The sequence below is a fragment of the Talpa europaea genome (genome assembly GCF_964194135.1).
Source record: "Talpa europaea genome assembly, chromosome: 9".
Lineage (NCBI taxonomy): Eukaryota > Metazoa > Chordata > Mammalia > Eulipotyphla > Talpidae > Talpa > Talpa europaea.
Genome location: NC_140076.1, coordinates 110716543 through 110734943, shown reverse-complemented (window position 1 = coordinate 110734943; position 18401 = coordinate 110716543). Strand labels below are relative to the sequence as shown.

The following is an 18401-nucleotide window of genomic DNA, read 5'->3' as shown; positions in this document are numbered from 1 at the left end:
CCTTATTAGCTCACCTCTCAGCCCAGGTGAATCCCATCTACCTATGCCCACACCCTATTCCAGGTGCCCACCGTCAGGCATGCATTCAGGACCACAAGGCTCCATCATCAATCCTAATGGTGGGAAGGCAGAAAAGCCTGATGCTCTTCTTACCCTACAGTGGAGTATTTGAAACACCAACAGCATCAAGCCCAATCAGAACTCACTTCTCCCTGGATCCAATTTAGGCGTCTTTCTGCTGCCCACCAGGCAGATTACTCTATCACTGAGATCATTTCCCACAAGGCCTACTGGCTTCTGTTCACTGCCCACCATGACCCCAGGGTGTCAGTGGTGAACCCAGGTGATGGAGTCAGAGAGACAGGGGCGCCAGAGCAGAATCTGCTATCCGGGAACTTTGCATCCTACAAGTCACGTGGTCTTTTTGAGTTTTATTTTATGTATCTAAACTCAGCACTTTTTGTAAAGATGGTAGCTACTCAATGAATGACAGCTGTTTTTGTAAATCTCAACCAAGGCTCAGCAAAGTTCAGTCCAGTTGTCCCCATCTCTGTGTCATAGACAACATTGGGCAGGTCTGGAAGGGGACTTTGGAGATACGACTTCCCACCTGACTCAACTTCATACAAAAACCTGTAAACAATGCCAAAATTCTGCGGAGTATTTTTCAAAGTATTTCTTCTATCCTTTTACTTGGAAAGGGATATAAGACAAGTATTATTTAAGCCCCCAATTTATGTGGGGAATCTGATGACCATATGGAAACATAACTTATAAGTATTGTCTTGGGATTTAAGTTTAGACCATCTGGAGCTAAATGTCATGTTCTCTCCCTAGAGGTCATGTCCCCAGAATTTAGCATGGAGGAGGGGAAACATAAGCAAGAGGAACATGGAAGCATTTACTTATTAATTCTTTAATTCTAAATCTAAAGTGATGTTGAACAGAACCATGGAGTAACTTGAAACTTCTTTTTAACTGGCACGCAACTTATCTGGATGTGTGAAGGTAGAACAAACATTTCATAAGACACAGAAAGGCAAATAATCCAGTCTGGAGCAGATGATTTAAGAACAACCCAGCACAATAGAAACATATTTTCCTGACATTTAAACCTTTTAAAAATTTAACCTTTAAAAGGTCTGACTATGAGATTTAAAAATAACAAAAAGGGGTAACAGTGCTTTAAAAATAATATTTTTTTCACTTAAAAGTAATTTCATATGTATGAAAAATAGTGCAAAGAAGCTTGTGAGCTCTTAACTCAGGTTCCCCAAATGTAAACATTTTGCCATTTTTGTTTATCAAGTGACAGAGACAGACAGACAGAGGATGGCCAGATGGATGGATGAATATAGATTAAGATAGTAGAGTGTTTCTTTTTTCTTTCTTTTTTTGGGGGGGCTGTGTGAGAGTAAACAAGAGACACAGTTTCCCTTTACCCATAAATATTTCAGATGTTTTCTAAAAATGACTTTCTCTGTCATGACCCCAGTACGCTTATTGAAATGGGAAATAAACCCCAGCTTGGTTCTCCCATCTCATCTATGGGCCTTATTAAATTGGTGGGCTGCCCACTCATGTCCTTTATAGCATAAGAAAAACAATTTTTTTTTTCCTGGCCCAGGATTCAAGCCTGAATCACACATTTTCATTTGGTTGTTACGATTCTTCACTGACCTTTCATCTGGAATAGGTTCTTGGTCCCTCTGTATTCATAACACAAGCCACTATTTTAAATCAAGAATGTTCTGTTCTGTTCTGCAATGCCTTTATCCTGAGATCTTTATTTTCTTCATCCCTAAGGGATATCTCAATTATCTAGGCTCCTGCAAAAATTGTGGAACCTTCTCTCAGGACTTTGCACACAGACACAGCGGCACCACAGCAAAGAACTCCCCCCCAATCACCACCATCATCAATGCCTCAACCCCCCCACTACCCCACAGAAATGCTCCTTCTCATGGCCTCAAGGCAGATGCCCTGAAAGGGCACCCCCTGTGGGGCTTCCCTGGAATGCACTCTGCTTTCTCTCCAATTAATGCTAAGATAAGTTACAGCTTTGCAATCATGTAAAATAACAGTGATGGCGCATAGTCTCCACATTATTATATATTCCATTGTTTTCTAATTGGAAAAAGACTGTGTATTGAATTTAACCAGGTAGAGAAAAGGGCAGGTAGGCTGGCTTATTTCTTTTCAACACCCATCCTGAAATTCCCACACAATTTCCCAGAAACCCTCACCAGACCTGCCCGTCCCTCATCCAGCTAAGGAGGGAGGCAGCACAGGTTCTCCAGGATCAGCTTTATGTCATGACAGAGAATAAGCAGAAATCAGTCTGTCAAAAGGATCTCTGGAGAGCCACTCCCTGTCCCTCCGCCCCCCACTTACCTCACCCCCACAGGAGGGCACAGCTCCAAAAAGCAGCTTCTCCATGGGCCACTTGGCCACAGCAACTTAAACCACAGATGCTGGGCAAAGTGATCAGCTAATGAACGTAGAAGTCTAGCTTCAACCCCCACTTGCCCAGACATTGCAAAATATTTAAATAAGACAGACAAGGCAACTATTGACCTTTTCGCCCCAACCGCAAAGGGTATTAAAGCCGGAAACCATAGAAAACACATCATTTATTATTATGGAGAAATTGCTACCTGGTCATATTTGTTGTGTGTAAATTAGATCGCTATTAGCCATTCATTTAAAATATTCAAAGAATGTCAAGGTGAGGCCCGCTGACCTGTCTGCCCCTTTAAGACTCCACCTTCCAACAGGCTTCTCCAGACAAGTGCTGAGCCTCGGTAAGAGCACACAGGCAGGGGAGTCAATGATTCCTGCTAAAAGAATCGTCCCTCTGTTGCAGTGGAAAAGTAGCTCCCCAAGGAGACCAGAACATCCAGCTGAGCCCCCAGAGCACACTGCATTGTACCAGGGAGTCTGCCGGCATTAACTGCCTTCTTTTCCTTTGCATCCCTCATGCAACATGAGAACAGACACTCAATGAGACTGGAAGGAGGAACACAATATGGACAGTGCTAATCTCTCTGGTTGGTGGATCAATGATATTTGTTTTCTTCTCTGTATCTCTAATTTTTTTTTCAATTTCCTCCAACCAGGATGTAAGATTTTATACTCTTTTTGCAAGGGCAAAGTAGTTCATACTTTTTCTTTAGTCACTAGGTATTCATAAGATCCTATTATCTTGTGCTAATCAAGGAGCTTATCATTGTTATTTGAAGGCATAATCCTGTCCCTCTGAGAGCATGGCATCTGGCCGAGAACGGAAGGCCTGTGCAATTAAAAGACCATTCCCACGGCTATGTGATCTCAACCAAAGGGTCCAGAAAAAGCCCGAGGGTGGTCTCAGTCCTATGGGGGGGGTCAGTCACGAGCTTCCAAATGGCCATGGGGCAAGTGTGTACCTGCTTCTTTGTGGGTGTTCAGTACAGGCTTGTGTGCTGAATCTTTGAGACACCCCACCCCCCCAAGGAGAAAGTCTTTCTCTTGGTTTCACCTCTCCCTCCAAGGCCATTTCAGGTCCAGGGAGTGACAGCACATTATGAGCAGCCTCTTAGAAAATGAATATGGATTCTTAATTCTAAAACCAATTTCCAAGTGTGTTCTAGAAGGGCACACAGAAATGAAGCCTGTTTCACAGAGTTAACACCGCGCACTTCCTACCGATGGCAGGAGACGAGACACAGGGCCACCTAATGAGAACTGATCAGGATATTCTGCTTGGCGATAATAGCAAATGTAAAACTGTGAAACCTCAGACTCCCCTTCTGGCTGCTGTCGGATTTGTGTAATAAAACTGTGCACACATGCACACACACACACATCTAGCTGCGAAATTGAATTCTCCAGAGAATCTGACCGAGGCAGCGGCCATTCTCTTGTTTTTAATAATAATATTTTCCATTTAATCTGTTAGAATTTTTGGAGGTTTTGTCCATTCTAAACTCAAAGGAAAAAAATTAGCATTTAGATAGGATTGCACCAGCATTAAAATCAATTGAAATGGAGACAGAGATCATGGGAGAGCTGAGATGCCTGGAGTTTATTTTTTTTTTCCATAGGATGAGGCTGATATGACATTGTGGGGGGGCAGCGAATCCCTCTCCCCACATCAGCAATAATCAGTATTCACACAAATTTGTCCCCAGTGTCTCATCCTCACACATCTTCTTCTCCAAGTCTCATGAGAGTCACATTACTTCGAGCAGAGACCCCTGCACACTCACATCCACCCTCCGCAGGAATAATCAGTGCAGAGGAGACACGTGGCAGATGGTCTCTTCTGTCCAGGACAGAGAAACAAGTGCCACAGGTGCACCCGCAGATTTGAAATACCACTCCCTCCCTCTAGACTCTCAGCTTTGCCCCACCCCACCCCCCAGCCACCTTTCATTTTTATTATCACACATCCTCAACCTTCCAGAACCCCTGAAGACCACTTCCTGGAACCTCCCACACTCACAGACATGTTTCGAGACCTAGGCTGCTTCAGCAAGCTTTGGGTCCAGAACAGAAGGGACCCCAAGGAAACTCTCTGGAGGTCACAACCACCATGACGTCCCACTGACCACATAGGTTCTGCTTCTGCAATAACAGGTGTGTTATGGGAGAAGCACTACCTTTGTGTATGAGTCCTGGGCGAACAAGCTGGGACAGGTGAGGACCCCTCAGCACCACTCAGCAGTGTCATAACTTGGTGCGTTGCTAGAAGTATTTGCTGGTGGGAAATTCTTTTTATTTTTTTTTTATTTTTAAAGATTTATTTTATTTATTTGTGCATACAAGAGCTGGGGTATAGGTCAGAGGTATGGGGCTGAGAGGATTCACCAGAGACAGAGTGGGGAGCAAAACAGGCAGACTGACTGAAATCCACTGCTGAGGGGAGCAGCGGGTGAGAGAGGAGAGGTCTGCTGCGCCATGTGGGTCAGCTCCCTGGCCAGGGACCAAACTGGTGCTGATAGCTTCATAGTGCTGAGACTTAAACCCTGCTAGTGGGAAATTCTTCAAGCAAACTGACATCCCCATTCACCTGGCTGCATTCGAGGCCTCAGAGCTCCTTGATGTGCCAGCTCACTTTCTTCCTTGTTTTGCTTTCACTGCTGCTCTCCTGGACCCACCAGACCACGGGCGTAGACCATTCACTGCTAGTGTCATTGGTGTTTCCTCCTGCCAGCCCATGTATCAAGTGCCATGCGTTCTTCCCAGTCGCTCCTCAGCAGCCCCTTCCTCGATGTGTGGCCCTGCTTTGGCCGCTGTGCCTGTGCCTCCTCGCCCTCTGCTGCCTCCTCCCTCCATCTCCATTATTTTATTTATTTTATTTTATTTTATTTTATTTTATTTTATTTTATATATTTTTTACATCATTTTTCATTTTTGCACAATGTATGCATTTTCATCTTGGAGATATTCCCCATACAATTCCCACCCCCCCTTATTTTGACCTTAATCCCTCCCCCCCATAGTGTGTCTCTGGTTTATAGTTGCTTGTTGATTTTGATTTTTACTTTATTATACTTAGTCTTTTTCCATCTCCATTCTAGCCCCATCTGTCCCTGACTCTCCCCACTGCATCTCTCCAGAGGTAACCCTTGATTCGTTTCTCCCACAGGAAGATGATTTGAACGGAATCCACATCGTGGCCTTTGCAGAAAGGAGTGACCCAGGTAGGAATCCCCCAATCTGCATTTTCACACCTGAAGCAACAACCTACTTGTCACCTTTGTCAGCCCTTGGGCTCCCCTCCACAGTGCGACCGCGAGCTATTGGGTGCCCCCTGGTGGTCACCTGCTAGGCAAGCCCCTTTCCACTGAGCTAGGAGAACAGATGTGGACACACAGGACCTCAAATATTCCACTAACTGCCCAATGTAGGAAGAGAAGCTGAGGATATATGGGGTATTAAAACATCCTAGCCTTACAGGGGTGTGTGTGTGTGTGTGTGTGTGTGTGTGTGTGAGAACTTCTGTTCATATTAGAAGTTTATTTACCAATTTTGGGATCTAACTTATATAAATGATAATCCTACCTTAAAATACCAATGAAATAACAAAAAATGTGCCCATTGGCCTAAAAATCATTGCCTGTGCTTAGAAACTTAATAGAGAATATTTCCCCAATAATGAGAGTTGGTTAAACAAGCCGCTTATTCTAAAGTGACCCGGCATATCATATATCACAGATTAATTTCGTTTTATTTTTTAAAGTGCACAACTTTTTCTCTCTTTTTAATATCCCTGGAGGGTGAAGTGCAGAAAAAAATATTTTGCAGATGGTATAATGCTGGGTCCCTTGGGCAACGCTCTATGAGAGAGGATTCTCGAAATGAAAGTGTAACGGTGATTCTGAAGTGTGTTTTGGAACTTCCAAAAGTGTGTTGTGGAATGTAATCAGAGAAGGCAGGAGGCTTCTTTGAGGAGAGCTAAGCAGCCAGGCCTTGGGCTGTCAGGGGGCTCGATAGGTCTTCTCAAACCTAATGGTGCTGGGAACTACATGTGTCCACGCTGCCTGCTGCCAGCCGAAGCAGAACATTCACGAAACTTCATAGCACAGAACTCTGAGGCAAGTTCTGATACCCACTAGGCTTGGGAACCACTTCTCCAGGTAACATAGAGGTAGGTGGTATCCACCTGGGCTCACAACCTCCTATGTATGTATTTAACTAGGAGAAGTTAAACTGCCCACGAGGGCACACTGAGTTAGTGGCAGGTCGTGCGTGAAGTAGAGACAGATTGTCCTGTTCACTGATCTCTGTCTGATTCTTGCGTGGCACCTTGACACACAGTAGATGTTCAATAAATACCTATCAGGCAGGTGACTAACCAAGATTGAGCCCCACCTCTTCATGGTCAGACCAGCTGTTGTGGGTTGGTCTTTGTTGTTTCTTTTTACAGAATATTATCAGCCTCCATAATTTCTTACCGACAAAAACCCACATTTTTTTATCATGCAATCTTTTAATTAAGATATAATCCACAAACCATAATACTCATCTTTTTAAAGTGTATAGTTCAGTGGTTTATAGTAAATTCACAATGTTGTGCAAACATCACCACTATCTAATCCCAGAACGACTTCATCATCTCACAAGGAAACCCCATACACATTAGCGGTCACTCTCATCCCCCCAACTCTTGGTAACCACTAATCCACTTTCTGGCTCTAAAAATTTGCCTGTTCTGGATTTTTCATATAAAAGGCATTGTGCACTAATGTGGCCTTTTGTACCTTGAATCTTTTACTTAGCATTATGTTTTCAAGGTTCATTTGTGATGTAGCACCTGTCTGGCCTCCATTCCTTTTTCAGGGCCAACTAATATTCCACTGCATTAAAACCAAATCTATGCTCTAAATTATCTGAGAGTTTCCTCCCTCCCTTTTTTAAAATAAAACTCTTGTATCTCCATTAATGTTCTAGTTTTCCCATCATTAACTTGCAGAACTGGAAAAACTCTTCAAGGATATTTAGCTCTTGTCCAAAAAAATAAATAAATAAATAAAATGGCAGTGTGGTTCCAGCTCTTTCCATACATTCTGTCCATCCCTCGACCCCTGGAGGAGAATAAAGCAAAGGAAGCCAGTTGCCTGAGGTTTACAAGCCCTAATCAAACAGAACGGGCTCCTGGGATCCCTGGTGTTGTGTGGACAGAGATGAGATTGCCTTCAGTAGCAGCCTGCTGGCCAGACTCCAGGGGGCTTCACTCCCCCGCCCACCTGCCCCCTCCCAGGATTGCAGAGAGGCCTGTCTGGTTCTTAGGAACAATGGAACAAAGAGGCCTCAAGAAGTTGCAGGAACCTGTTTGACCGAGATTGCTGCTATAATGAATCAAGCTCCTGAAACTACTTCCACCTCCTCCCTGCACAAATATCCCTGGGCCCAGAGCCTGCCTTTCCCCAGAGGAGCCCAAGCTGAGGCTTGTTCCTGGGAAGCTGGAAGAAATGCACTGAGCTCTAGGAGGGTGGAGGGAAGCTGGAAGCACCTTTTTTCACGAGGGAGGACCTGGCCCCCTCAGGGTTGGGGAAGGGAAAGGCTTTCTGTGAAAGTCCCTCCCTCTAGTCAGTCATTACCCGCAGGTCACTGATGTGTGACTGGGCCCAGAGGCCTGGCTGCAGGACGAGGAATTCCATTCCTGTCTAGACAGCAGTTCCTCACCTACCTTTGCCCTGGTTACAAGTTACATATGGCCTCCTGCCCCGCACAGACCCCCACTCGCTCACCAACGAAAGCAGGGCCCACATCCAGGAAAATAACAAAGGTGTCCTTGAGGCGGTCACAGTCTTGAGGATCTGTGCTGGGCCCAGGAATATGTCCTCACCCAGCCCCTAAAGCCATCTGTGAGATATAGGACCGACACCCCAGCATCGAGGAGAAAAGCAAACCTTAGAGATTAAATAACTTGCCCAAATCACTCGCTTTAGCTAAGTCAGGATGGAAATTCTGGCAGGCTTTCCAGACCTCTGCATTCATCATGTGTGGGAAGACGATGATGCCGATAACTTCGCAAGTGCCAGTGACGTAAGGAGCCCGTGTGGGAGCTGTGAAACCCTCTTCTCTGTGAGGAGGTCGCGGCTGAGAGGCTGACTAGCCCAGAAGCAGGATCAGGGCAAGCTGGCAGCCCAGCCCACTCCCTGGAGCGCCTGGCCCAGCCGCAGACTGAGCCGCTGGCCCCCACGACAGCCAGTGACCCCTCCACCTCTGCTGTTCTTCACCATCTCGTCCACGTCCAACATTGGAAAAATCCAGAGAAGTTCAATGACGGACTCGAGTACAGAAGTTTAAACCTGTGCATGGCTCTTCTAGGGGCCATCCACCCAGCCTCACCGACTCCCCCAGGCTACCCAGCCAGCCCAGCTTCTGAGCTTGTGCAGCTGCAACAGTGTAATGGAGGCACAGAGCAGAGCAGGGTGAGCAGGAGAAAGGAAAAGGAAAGAGAGGGCCGCTTGAGAGCCCACTTAATGTAAAAAAGCCAAACATCCTCCCTACTGCCCACTGCTGTCCCATTTTTGGAATTTAAGATTGAGTCACAAGAAGTGAGCGGCATGACCTGGGCTGCCCAAGGACTCTTCCAGCAGTTCCGATGTTCCCAGCGCAGATGGCCTGCCTTCCCTGCCTTGCAGGTACTGGGCTGCTCCTGTAGAAGAAGCTCCTATTCCTGCTGCCCAGACATCAGCGAAGGGCGTCTCCCACCCTCTGTTCCTATCTGTGCCCTGTCCAGCTGCCCCTCCAGGGCCTCCCCTCAGCTCCCATGCTCAGAATGCCGCTGGCGAGGCTGTTTGACAGGTCTGAAAATGAACGGCTGTCCCCTGCCGGCCCCTGTGTGTCTGCATCAGGCTAACATCTTCTTTAGAACATCTGATGAAAGGTTTGCAAAGTGGCGTCCCTCCATGAGCGAGGGCCAGATGCGTGTCCTCCACGGGCACAGGAACAGCAGGTCTCACAAGCTGAAGTGTGGGGACAGGCTGCCGAGCACAGCCCGCCCCGGGCCGGGAATGGACGTGGTGAGCCTGCTCCATCAGGGCCCACGGCAAAATGCTTTTTGAGAATAACCATCACAGATAGGAACGTGACCGCAGAGGTCAGCTTCCTGACTTACATCTGGTTTATCAAACTTAATATTTGCGTCTTACTGAGTGCTAAGTATTGCTCCAGGCGCTTAACAGAGAGCAGCACATTTAAACTTCCTAACAACAGTGTGGGTAGGTGCTGTTATCATCCCGGATGGACAGACGAGGAAGCAAAGGTAGAGAGAACTTCTGTCCAGTCCCCAGGTCAGATGGCTGGTCAGTGGTGGCACTGGGCTTCAACCAGGCAGGGCCCCATCACCACCACGCTGCTCCTCCCCATCACGAAACCACGTCACTGGACTTTGCCACTGCTTCTGGGCCCTTCGGGCTACAAGACAGAGCAGGAAGGAGAACTATGGAGGGAGTGACCCGGGCCTCAGGTGGTTCCAAGCGCCCCCTGAGGACCACGGAGCCCACACAATGTCCCCTGTTCTCACAGGTGACTGGGCAACTCTGCATTGCAGGGGGAGAGCCCCGAAGGGCCCAGAAACTTCACAGTTACTGGTGGACGCTGCCCTGAGCACTGACAAGGCCTTGGTGAAATGTGACCTGGGGACAGCACCTGCCCTGTGTACCTGGGTCTGATACCTTGTGGGCACTCAGAATATACCTTCCTGATGACAGAATGAACCTTAACCAGCACTGAAGGGTGAAAGTAGGGAAAAATTTTAAGTGAAGAAAGGAAAGAAGACAGAGAATATCATTCCAGTCTCTTCTGCAAATGCCTCCCATGATAACAGCAGAATCTAGTATCACCATCGAGTCCCTGAGTCCCTTCATTTTTGGATGAGTAAGTGGAAGTCCCAGAGAAGTGAAGTGGCTGTGCAAGGTCTTCACGCCCAGACTGGAGCCCCCTCCTGACAACCACCCAGCTGCATGGTGCTCCCTCCCCCAGCCCCACCCCCCATACTGCAACCCCGTTCACCACACACGGAGATCTCTCTCCAGGATGAGGCCTGAATCCCATAATGTCATGTGATAAGGCATCAGGGTGTCCTTCAGTGCCTTCCTGGGAAGAGTGCCCTGGGGGTCAGAGGGGTGCGGTCAGGAGGACAAAGCAGGGCAGGCAGCAGGGCCCCTGGGCCATGGCCGGTCTGTGGCCCACGTGCCTCTGCCCAAGGGGTCTTGGCTCCAGGCCTGGCTTGGGCTGGCCCGGAACTGGTCCCCCAGGCCTGGTCCCCCAGGGCTTGGGGCAGGCGTGTTCCCAGCCTCCGCTCCCTGCCTGGGAAGGAGCAGAGCATACTCACCGGCTTCCCCTCCCACAAAGATCTGATTCCCAGAGGCCTCCCGCTTGCCGTGGGAAACCTGGCTCGACATGAACCCTCAGCCCCGGGTCACAGAACCTCTAGTTCCGAGCCCGTGTGGCAGGGAAGAAGCCGCAGTTCTCACAGCACCGGGTCCCTTCTCTTTATTTAGGGCCACCTCTGAGGCCCTGGTCTGCCTCAGGGACATCAGGGGGTGAACCAGCCGAGCACACTGTGGCTGTGGGAGGAGGCGGCTCAGCAGCAGGTTGGAAGAGGACAGGGACTCGCCAGGGAGGGAAGAGAGGCCTTCGCCCCAGCCACAGCGCCGCTGCCATCGCCCCAGCTCTGTGCCCCTCATGTGGAGGGTCTCACACTCAGCTCGGGAATCCCACGCACAAAGTTAATGGACTTCAGAGGGAAATGGGTGGTGGAAATGGTTCCAGATAAACAGACTCAAGACCCAAGTTAATATCCTGCCAGATGCGGGCGGCTCGAGCTGGGAGTCTCAGAATTTCCCTCGGCCTCAGTCCTATCCTCTTTAAAACAGGGATAATAAAACCTTCCCAAGTGCTAGCTGGATGAGATGTGATGATGAAAGGCAAAGTCCCTGGTACCCATAAGTGCTCAATAAATACTCACAAGCTGACCCTCGGGAAGTGTGATTGGACTCCCGTGAGCAGAGAGCAAGGCCTGTGCCACAGAAGAAGCAGGAGGCCTCAGTTGGATGCAGGAAGACTGTTGGCTTTCGGGATTATCAACTCTGTAAAACTTTGGGGAGGTCAAACATTTCCACCCTGGAAATATTCAGGAGAAAACACAGATGAATGTTCTGGTCGGGGCGATTCACCTGCCTGGATATTTGGGAGTTGCTTCTGGCTTTGGAAATAACAGCAGAGAATAATCCTCTAGTTCCTCTGGCTAATTAGTTTCTAGCCTACAAATCTCTGAATATTTCCTATTACCTCCTTTTCCTTTACTTACTTTTTTAAAAAAAAATTATATACTATCCTTTCTGAAAATACATGGCCACAAATCTTAAAAGACCTATAGACTCAGTGCATCACTGATTAAGGAAGATCCATCCATCCATCCATCCATCCATTCATTCATGTGATTCCAACCATAGCCACGGCTTGTGCTCAAACTTGAATTACAAACATGAACTATAGCTCCCTACACTGGTCTCGCTGTCAGAAAGGGAGGATCCACAGCAAATATTTCCCTTTTCCAGGACACCTGCCATTTTTACAAAGAAACAGAAACTATCCCTAAAAGTAAACTGAACTTGTAACTTAGAATGTCAGCAACTGAATAAGCGTTAGACCAGTTTAGCTGCCTTAACTCAGTTTTCCCAGATGAATGTGAATCTTCTCCAGCATTCAGAGCTGGGGAATCAAGGAGCAGGAATGCTTATGAGCCAGATCATTGCCCTTGTGCACATGATTGGCTGGGCGGAAGGCTGCTGCATTCAGAGACTCTCAGGTCACTGGAAAGAATAATGGCTAAGCCTTACCAAGTATCAGGTATCTCAATGCTTTCTTTAGGGGTGCTAATTCATTGAACTCACAGCCAACTTATGACACAGGAACTATGAGTATCATCACCCCATTTTACAGAGGACCAGGCCATTAAGTAACTTGCCCTAAATAACAAGACATCAAATAACTAAATTTCAGAACCAGGATTTGGACCGAGGTCATTTGTCCCGTGTCTGTGTTTAAGCATCGGGTTGGACTTCACCCTGAGGCAGGCGCTGTTCTATTCTGGAAAGATCCAGGAATGCTGAAGGATGGTGCCATGACAGAACCCATTGTCCTGAATGCCAGAAAGCAACCCTTAGATCAAGATGGTCCTTCTCTGACTTCTATATCGACCTTGGTTATTTATTTATTCTGTGTTTTGTGAGCCTTCCTTGCTCCTCCGTAGACACAAAAACTATTTCTATTCTCAAAGACAGACAAAAGGCCCCAATTTTGACTTCTCTTATTCATATAAAACTCCAATCCATTGGCTTTTTCTTGCAGAGCTCAATCTTTATTTCTTTTTTTTTCTATCGCCAAACCTACTCTAGAATGTAAAATACAAAAGGCTTCCGTAAGTAGCTTTCACTCTTAAAAATCCCAAGTTTATGGGGTTTTGTCAGTGGTGGACAACAACCTGCTCACTTCATTCTGAAGGCAAATCTTATCCTTCTACAGACCGTGCGCCTCACAGCTTCTCCCTCCCTGGATGGGAATCATTCTTTCACACCTCACGTTGACTATCTGGTTGAACTGGGGCCTGGGCTGAATTCCGTCCTCTTTGTGAATTGCTACTTGTAAAGACCACCTTTAAATTTGATCCTCAGAATTCTGGCAACGTCACCTCATTAGCCAGGGATGCCAGACTGGCATCCCTGCTGCTGAAAGTAGTTACTGAAGGTGCTTGGTAAGAACTGCCCCTTTGGCCTGTGGCTCGTATGTGTAAATGCACAGAGAACCAAGGTAGCCCCGTATTTCCCTGTTCTGCCTACAGGACAATGATCTGAGTGTCCAGAGAGCAGCCCCCACTGGCACTCTGGAGGGACTTGATCTCAGGCGCACCTAACAGGCAGCAGGAGTAAGACCCCAACCCCACCTCCACCCAACCCCCACAATGACAGTGAACTCTGAAGCACAGGGTTCAGTCCATCTCAGGCATCTGCCATACGATCTAATTCGCAGTATAAGTCACAGCCTAGAACAATCACCCAGACTGATGGGCATTTCTGCAGGAAGGGGCTGCACACTACAAAGACCCCGTCATCTCTATGAGAGGTCCATTGTCCAGGTGGGGATGGGGAAGGCACCCTGCATGAATTTTTAGTAGGAGTTAACAATGTTACAAGTGACTCCACCCATTCCAAGCACAACTGCCAAGAACAGTTTGCATTTTGCCTGGAATATATTAGAGCTGAGGAAGTGCGGAGGAAAGCCTTTACCAAGAAGCTGCAAGTAGTCAAACAAAGACTGGCATCCCTGGAGAGAAAGGGGCCAGTGAAGTGAAATTTGACCACTGGATGGTGGAAACTGGCACTGACGATGGTTCCCTTCACCTCCCCACCATCCCCAGGGGTTCCCTGTCTTGCTGGTTCCCAGGCTCAGGGACTTTCCAGAATCTCAGCTCTTTGTTTCTAGCTGGGAGTCGGGTGGGGATGCTGAGGGTTTATGGTACGCTCTTACTAAACATTTTTCCAACATTATTTTTATGACATTTAATACTTCCAATTGTTCAAGGTTTAGGCTTTAAAAAAAAAAAGAAAGTGTTCTTGAAAAACTCACAAGACTTGTCTCTGCTTTTCCAATGAATCATCTCTCCCCTGGGGGCCAGGAAGGCTGCTGACTGAATAGGGGAGGGCGGGGCAGACACAGAAATGGTGGCCAGGGAGGGAGACCCCTCTCACCATCTCAACGCTAGGAAAGCAACTGTTAAATCAGAAGTTCACTTAGCATGGAGGTTTGGGGAATTCCAGACTAAAGAAAACTAAAAGTTTTCTTGGTCCATGGAGCCAATGTGATGGGAAGCCCCAAGGGCTAGAAAACCATAGGTTTTGAAACTTGGCACTGAGCGCTGAGGACCAGGTAGTCGAACTGCTAGTTTGGTTCTGGTTCTGGTTCTGGGACTGCACTTTCTGACTCAAAAACGCTCCATTTTCACAGGCAGAGCAGCAGATGCAGCTTGGCTGGGAGTAAGAACCAGCCACTTCCTTGTGAACTTTTAATTTCTTTATTCAAAATCTTTATTGTTTCCTTTGAATAAGCTGCTTTGTGGCTGGAGTTCTCATCTGACTCATTTTATAGAATAATCCTATAATTGAGGGTATGCACCAAGCAGCCTAAGAAACCCTCGTGGAAAAGCCACAGTCCCTGTGCGCTGAGCTGGAAGGCATGCATGTCAGGGCTTACTCACCCCAACCCGCTGCAGATGGCTTCGAGTTCCTGGAGATCTTGAAACAGGTGGCCCGGGACAACACGGACAACCCAGACCTAAGCATCGTGTGGATCGACCCAGATGACTTTCCTCTGGTGAGCCGCACACAAGGGGGCTGGGTCGCCCCAGGAACATGAAGGAGGGTGTGAATTAGGAGGAGAACTTGCAGGAACCCCATGGCGGCCCCATCCATTGTGGGAGATCTTGGCCACAGGGGTAACACTGATCTTGGGCCTGAGGTGGAGACTGACAGGGGCACAGGAATCCTTTGCTGGGCCCACTTAAATGAGCTGCAAGTTCCCCTTATCCCACCACCACCCCCTAACTATAATCTTTCATTATCAGAATTGGAAATGTTATTGGAGGCAACTTGAGTTACTGAGTAATGCAGATGTGGACATTTCATATAAACTGAGAACTTCTAACAAGGACGACCCATGCCTGGAGGGCAGAGACCCTGTCTGTTCCTGTTCTGTTCCCCAGGGATCAGCGTTGTGTGTAGCACATGGATTGTGCAAGAATATTAGTGTCCGAACTCTTGCTCATGTCAACTATGCATGGCCAGAAAGTCCTGGTGGGCTCAGTTTTAAAGAGAATAAGTTGAGTCTGTGCATCTACTGAGTGCCTAGAACTGGAGTAAAAGCATCATCTCATCTGATCCCCTCAGCCACCCTACGAAGTGGAGACTATCATAACCCTGACCTTGCAGAGAGAAAGGTGACACTGGAGAGGTTAAAGATACAATATTCCAAACAGATCCATGTGATCCCAAAGCTTGCAAAGCTTGGTCTATGAGTCAGCAGAGGTTAGGTATAAGAGATCCACACAAATTCAGTTCTCGTTTGATTATAAAGGATTACTCAATCTTCTTCCAGGAGTCACCATTAGTTGATGGGTCATAATCATGCTATGGTGAAATAGACAAAACTGAGGGGCTTTGCCATCCTGAAATCCAATCCTGTGTGGAAGATGAGTGACTCAAAGGCAGGGAGGGACTTTCTTGCCTCCTGAAACCAGCCATGTAATTCTGGGTAATGGTAACAAAGTCTCAGCCAGATGAGACCCTACACCCACAGCTTCTCTTGTTTAGATTCTTTCTCATTTTATTTCCAGCTTATCTGGACTCTAGAGTCTGCAGTCCCCTGGCCTCTTCTATATGTTTGCTTTTGTATGTTTGCTTTTGCCAAGGAGAAATCTTCAGACTATTCTAACTCTTCCCAGTCCTCAGACCTTATCTTTGCTTGGGAGACTGTCTGTCACTGAGCATCCCTGTCTCTTAGTCCTTGGCCCCTCTCTCCTTCAGTTGTGCCCCGTCAGAGGACAGCCCGCTGGGCTGGGTAAGAAGGCCTCCCCCTACTCACATGCCAACAACTGAAGGCACAGCCCTGCTTTCCCGGACACGTCCTGTAGCAGAGGGACTCGAGATGAGGGTTTTGAAGTGGGACATTGAGGGAGAAGTGGCTCTGTCCCCACATAAACTATAAAAGGGCCACAAGTAATTTGGGAATCAACCTTGGACCATCCCTGTAATATTCTCCCTTACAGCTGTAGAGGATTTTACATGTTTTCATAGCTGATGTTCTGATGTCCTTTTTTCCCCAACTTATTTAAAGTCCTTGAGGGCTGGGGCCAAGTCTTCAATTTCCTAAGTGCCCACAGCTGTTTTGTAGACCTTTAGCCAATGATGACCGAGTGACTCTGATGGGATGGCAGGTGGATCAGCCACAAAATGTGGCTTGAGCAGGACCTGCCCTCTCTGCCTGCCGTCTAATCTGATTTCCTGTTGCTGCAGCTCATTGCCTATTGGGAAAAGACTTTCAAGATTGACCTCTTCAAGCCACAGATTGGGGTGGTGAACGTGACAGATGTGAGTATCCCCCTGCAAGCTTGCTCAGGCACCCTTAGCCTGCCCTGTTTCTTGCCATGCAGCCTTGACTGTGAGGGGTTAGCCTTTCATGAAATGAGCAGGCCCCGTGGCCTTGCACACATGCAGGAAGCTGTCAGTGAAGCTCAAGTCTTGTCCCCGAGCCAGTCCTAACCTCCAGGGCCACTTTCTCATGCAAGGGCACATTTCCTTCTAGGATGTCAGTTTGTCCTCTCTTGCTCTCTGCAACTTGCCATCCAAATAAACTGTCCTGTGTGCATCTCCCAAAGTCCAACAACAAAGACCCTTTACAAAGGGAATGTATGTCCGGTGCTGCCATTACCTAGTGGGTGGTGAGCACCGTGGCTCAGAAGGCCAGGCAGTTACCTGACAGCAGGCGGGGGACCCCATCTTCAAAGGGAAGGGAGAAAGACATGTGCAAGGAGAGGACTCGCCTCCCTGTGAGGACCCACTGGCGTGGGAAGTCTACTGAGTGGGCTGCCCGTGAGGTGTTTTAGCCTTGATCCAGACGTCTGTTGCAGCTCCACCTTCATAAGCCAGAAGCAGGATGGGTGCAACACATAGAATGGACAGAAGGGGATGGTCACAGAGGGTCTAGCTCCCTAGTTAGTGTGGTGACTCTCTTGCGGATGGGGGTCCTTTGCTCTGCTGGTCAGTGTTCTATCACCAGGAGGGTCTGCATTTATTTATTTTGTAAAGTACTTTATAAATGAAAAATAAGAATTTAATTATTTTCTCAAGTTAAAACATTTCAAAGCAGAACAGTGAGAGATGAGGTAAAAAGCAAAAGTATTTTCCACTGCCCTGACCTTCTCTTGAGTCCCATTCCCGGAAGGAACCACTGGTGACAGTTTTATGGCTGTCCTACCAGACTTTTCACATACATGCATGCGTGTGCATGAAGACATTTCCTTCTATATCACATCTGCAGGATATTACCAGGCCATTTTGCAACGTGGTGTTTGCATTTAATAATGAGCAAACATTTTGATAAGTGTAAGTGACCTGGGCCTCACCCAGCTACTCAGAACCCTCTGGTCTGACTCTTCCTTCATGCACTCACTCGCTCACTCGCTCACTCACTCGCTCTGTCACTCACTGCAGGCTGACAGTGTCTGGATGGAGATTTCAGATGATGATGACCTGCCCACAGCTGAGGAATTAGAGGACTGGATTGAGGACGTGCTTTCTGGAAAGATAAACACTGAAGATGATGACAATGCAGATGAAGATGGAGATGATGACAATGGTGATGACAATGATAATTCTGATGAAGAGAATAATGATGATGATGATGATGATGATGACGACGACAATGATGATGATGATGATGATGATGACGATGATGATGAATAGCCCCAGCTCGAAGTGATTTTGATGGAAACAGAGTCACCGCTACCTGCCACTGGTCAGACAGGACAGGGTGGCAGCAAGGAGTCCTGGCTCATGCCTGTCAAATCCTTTCCCCTTCCCAATGTCTGTCTTCCCAGCCCTTTCTCATCAGAAGCTGCACTATCAGCAGATGCCTTTCTAAACCCACTAGTCCCACTCAGCAAGGACAGTGGGGAATTATTCCCATTCTGACTGTCTTGATTGTCAAAAAAGCTTTTGTTCTTTGCCAGGCCATCAGTGGGCATGGCAGTGCCATGGGTAGGCCAGTCTGGGGTACAATCCCCAGCATTGCTACTCAAGTCTTCTTGTTGTCTTGGACCATGACAGTAACAGAACTGGCAGTGAGCTGTT

The 18401-nt window shown here is 47.6% G+C and overlaps 1 protein-coding gene across 1 annotated transcript in view; it reads left to right on the top strand.

Moving 5' to 3' along the window:
• Positions 1 to 18014, top strand: part of CASQ2 (calsequestrin 2) — a gene marked incomplete at its 3' end in the record, with an annotated part of 51226 nt that extends 33212 nt beyond the window's left edge. Inside the window, exons 8-11 of the mRNA XM_084243786.1 lie at positions 5630 to 5684; positions 14768 to 14868; positions 16566 to 16640; positions 17763 to 18014. Of these exons, the coding sequence (XP_084099912.1) occupies positions 5630 to 5684; positions 14768 to 14868; positions 16566 to 16640; positions 17763 to 18014 (483 nt within the window). The remainder of the gene's footprint in view (positions 1 to 5629; positions 5685 to 14767; positions 14869 to 16565; positions 16641 to 17762) is intronic.
• Positions 18015 to 18401: the final 387 nt, after the last annotated feature.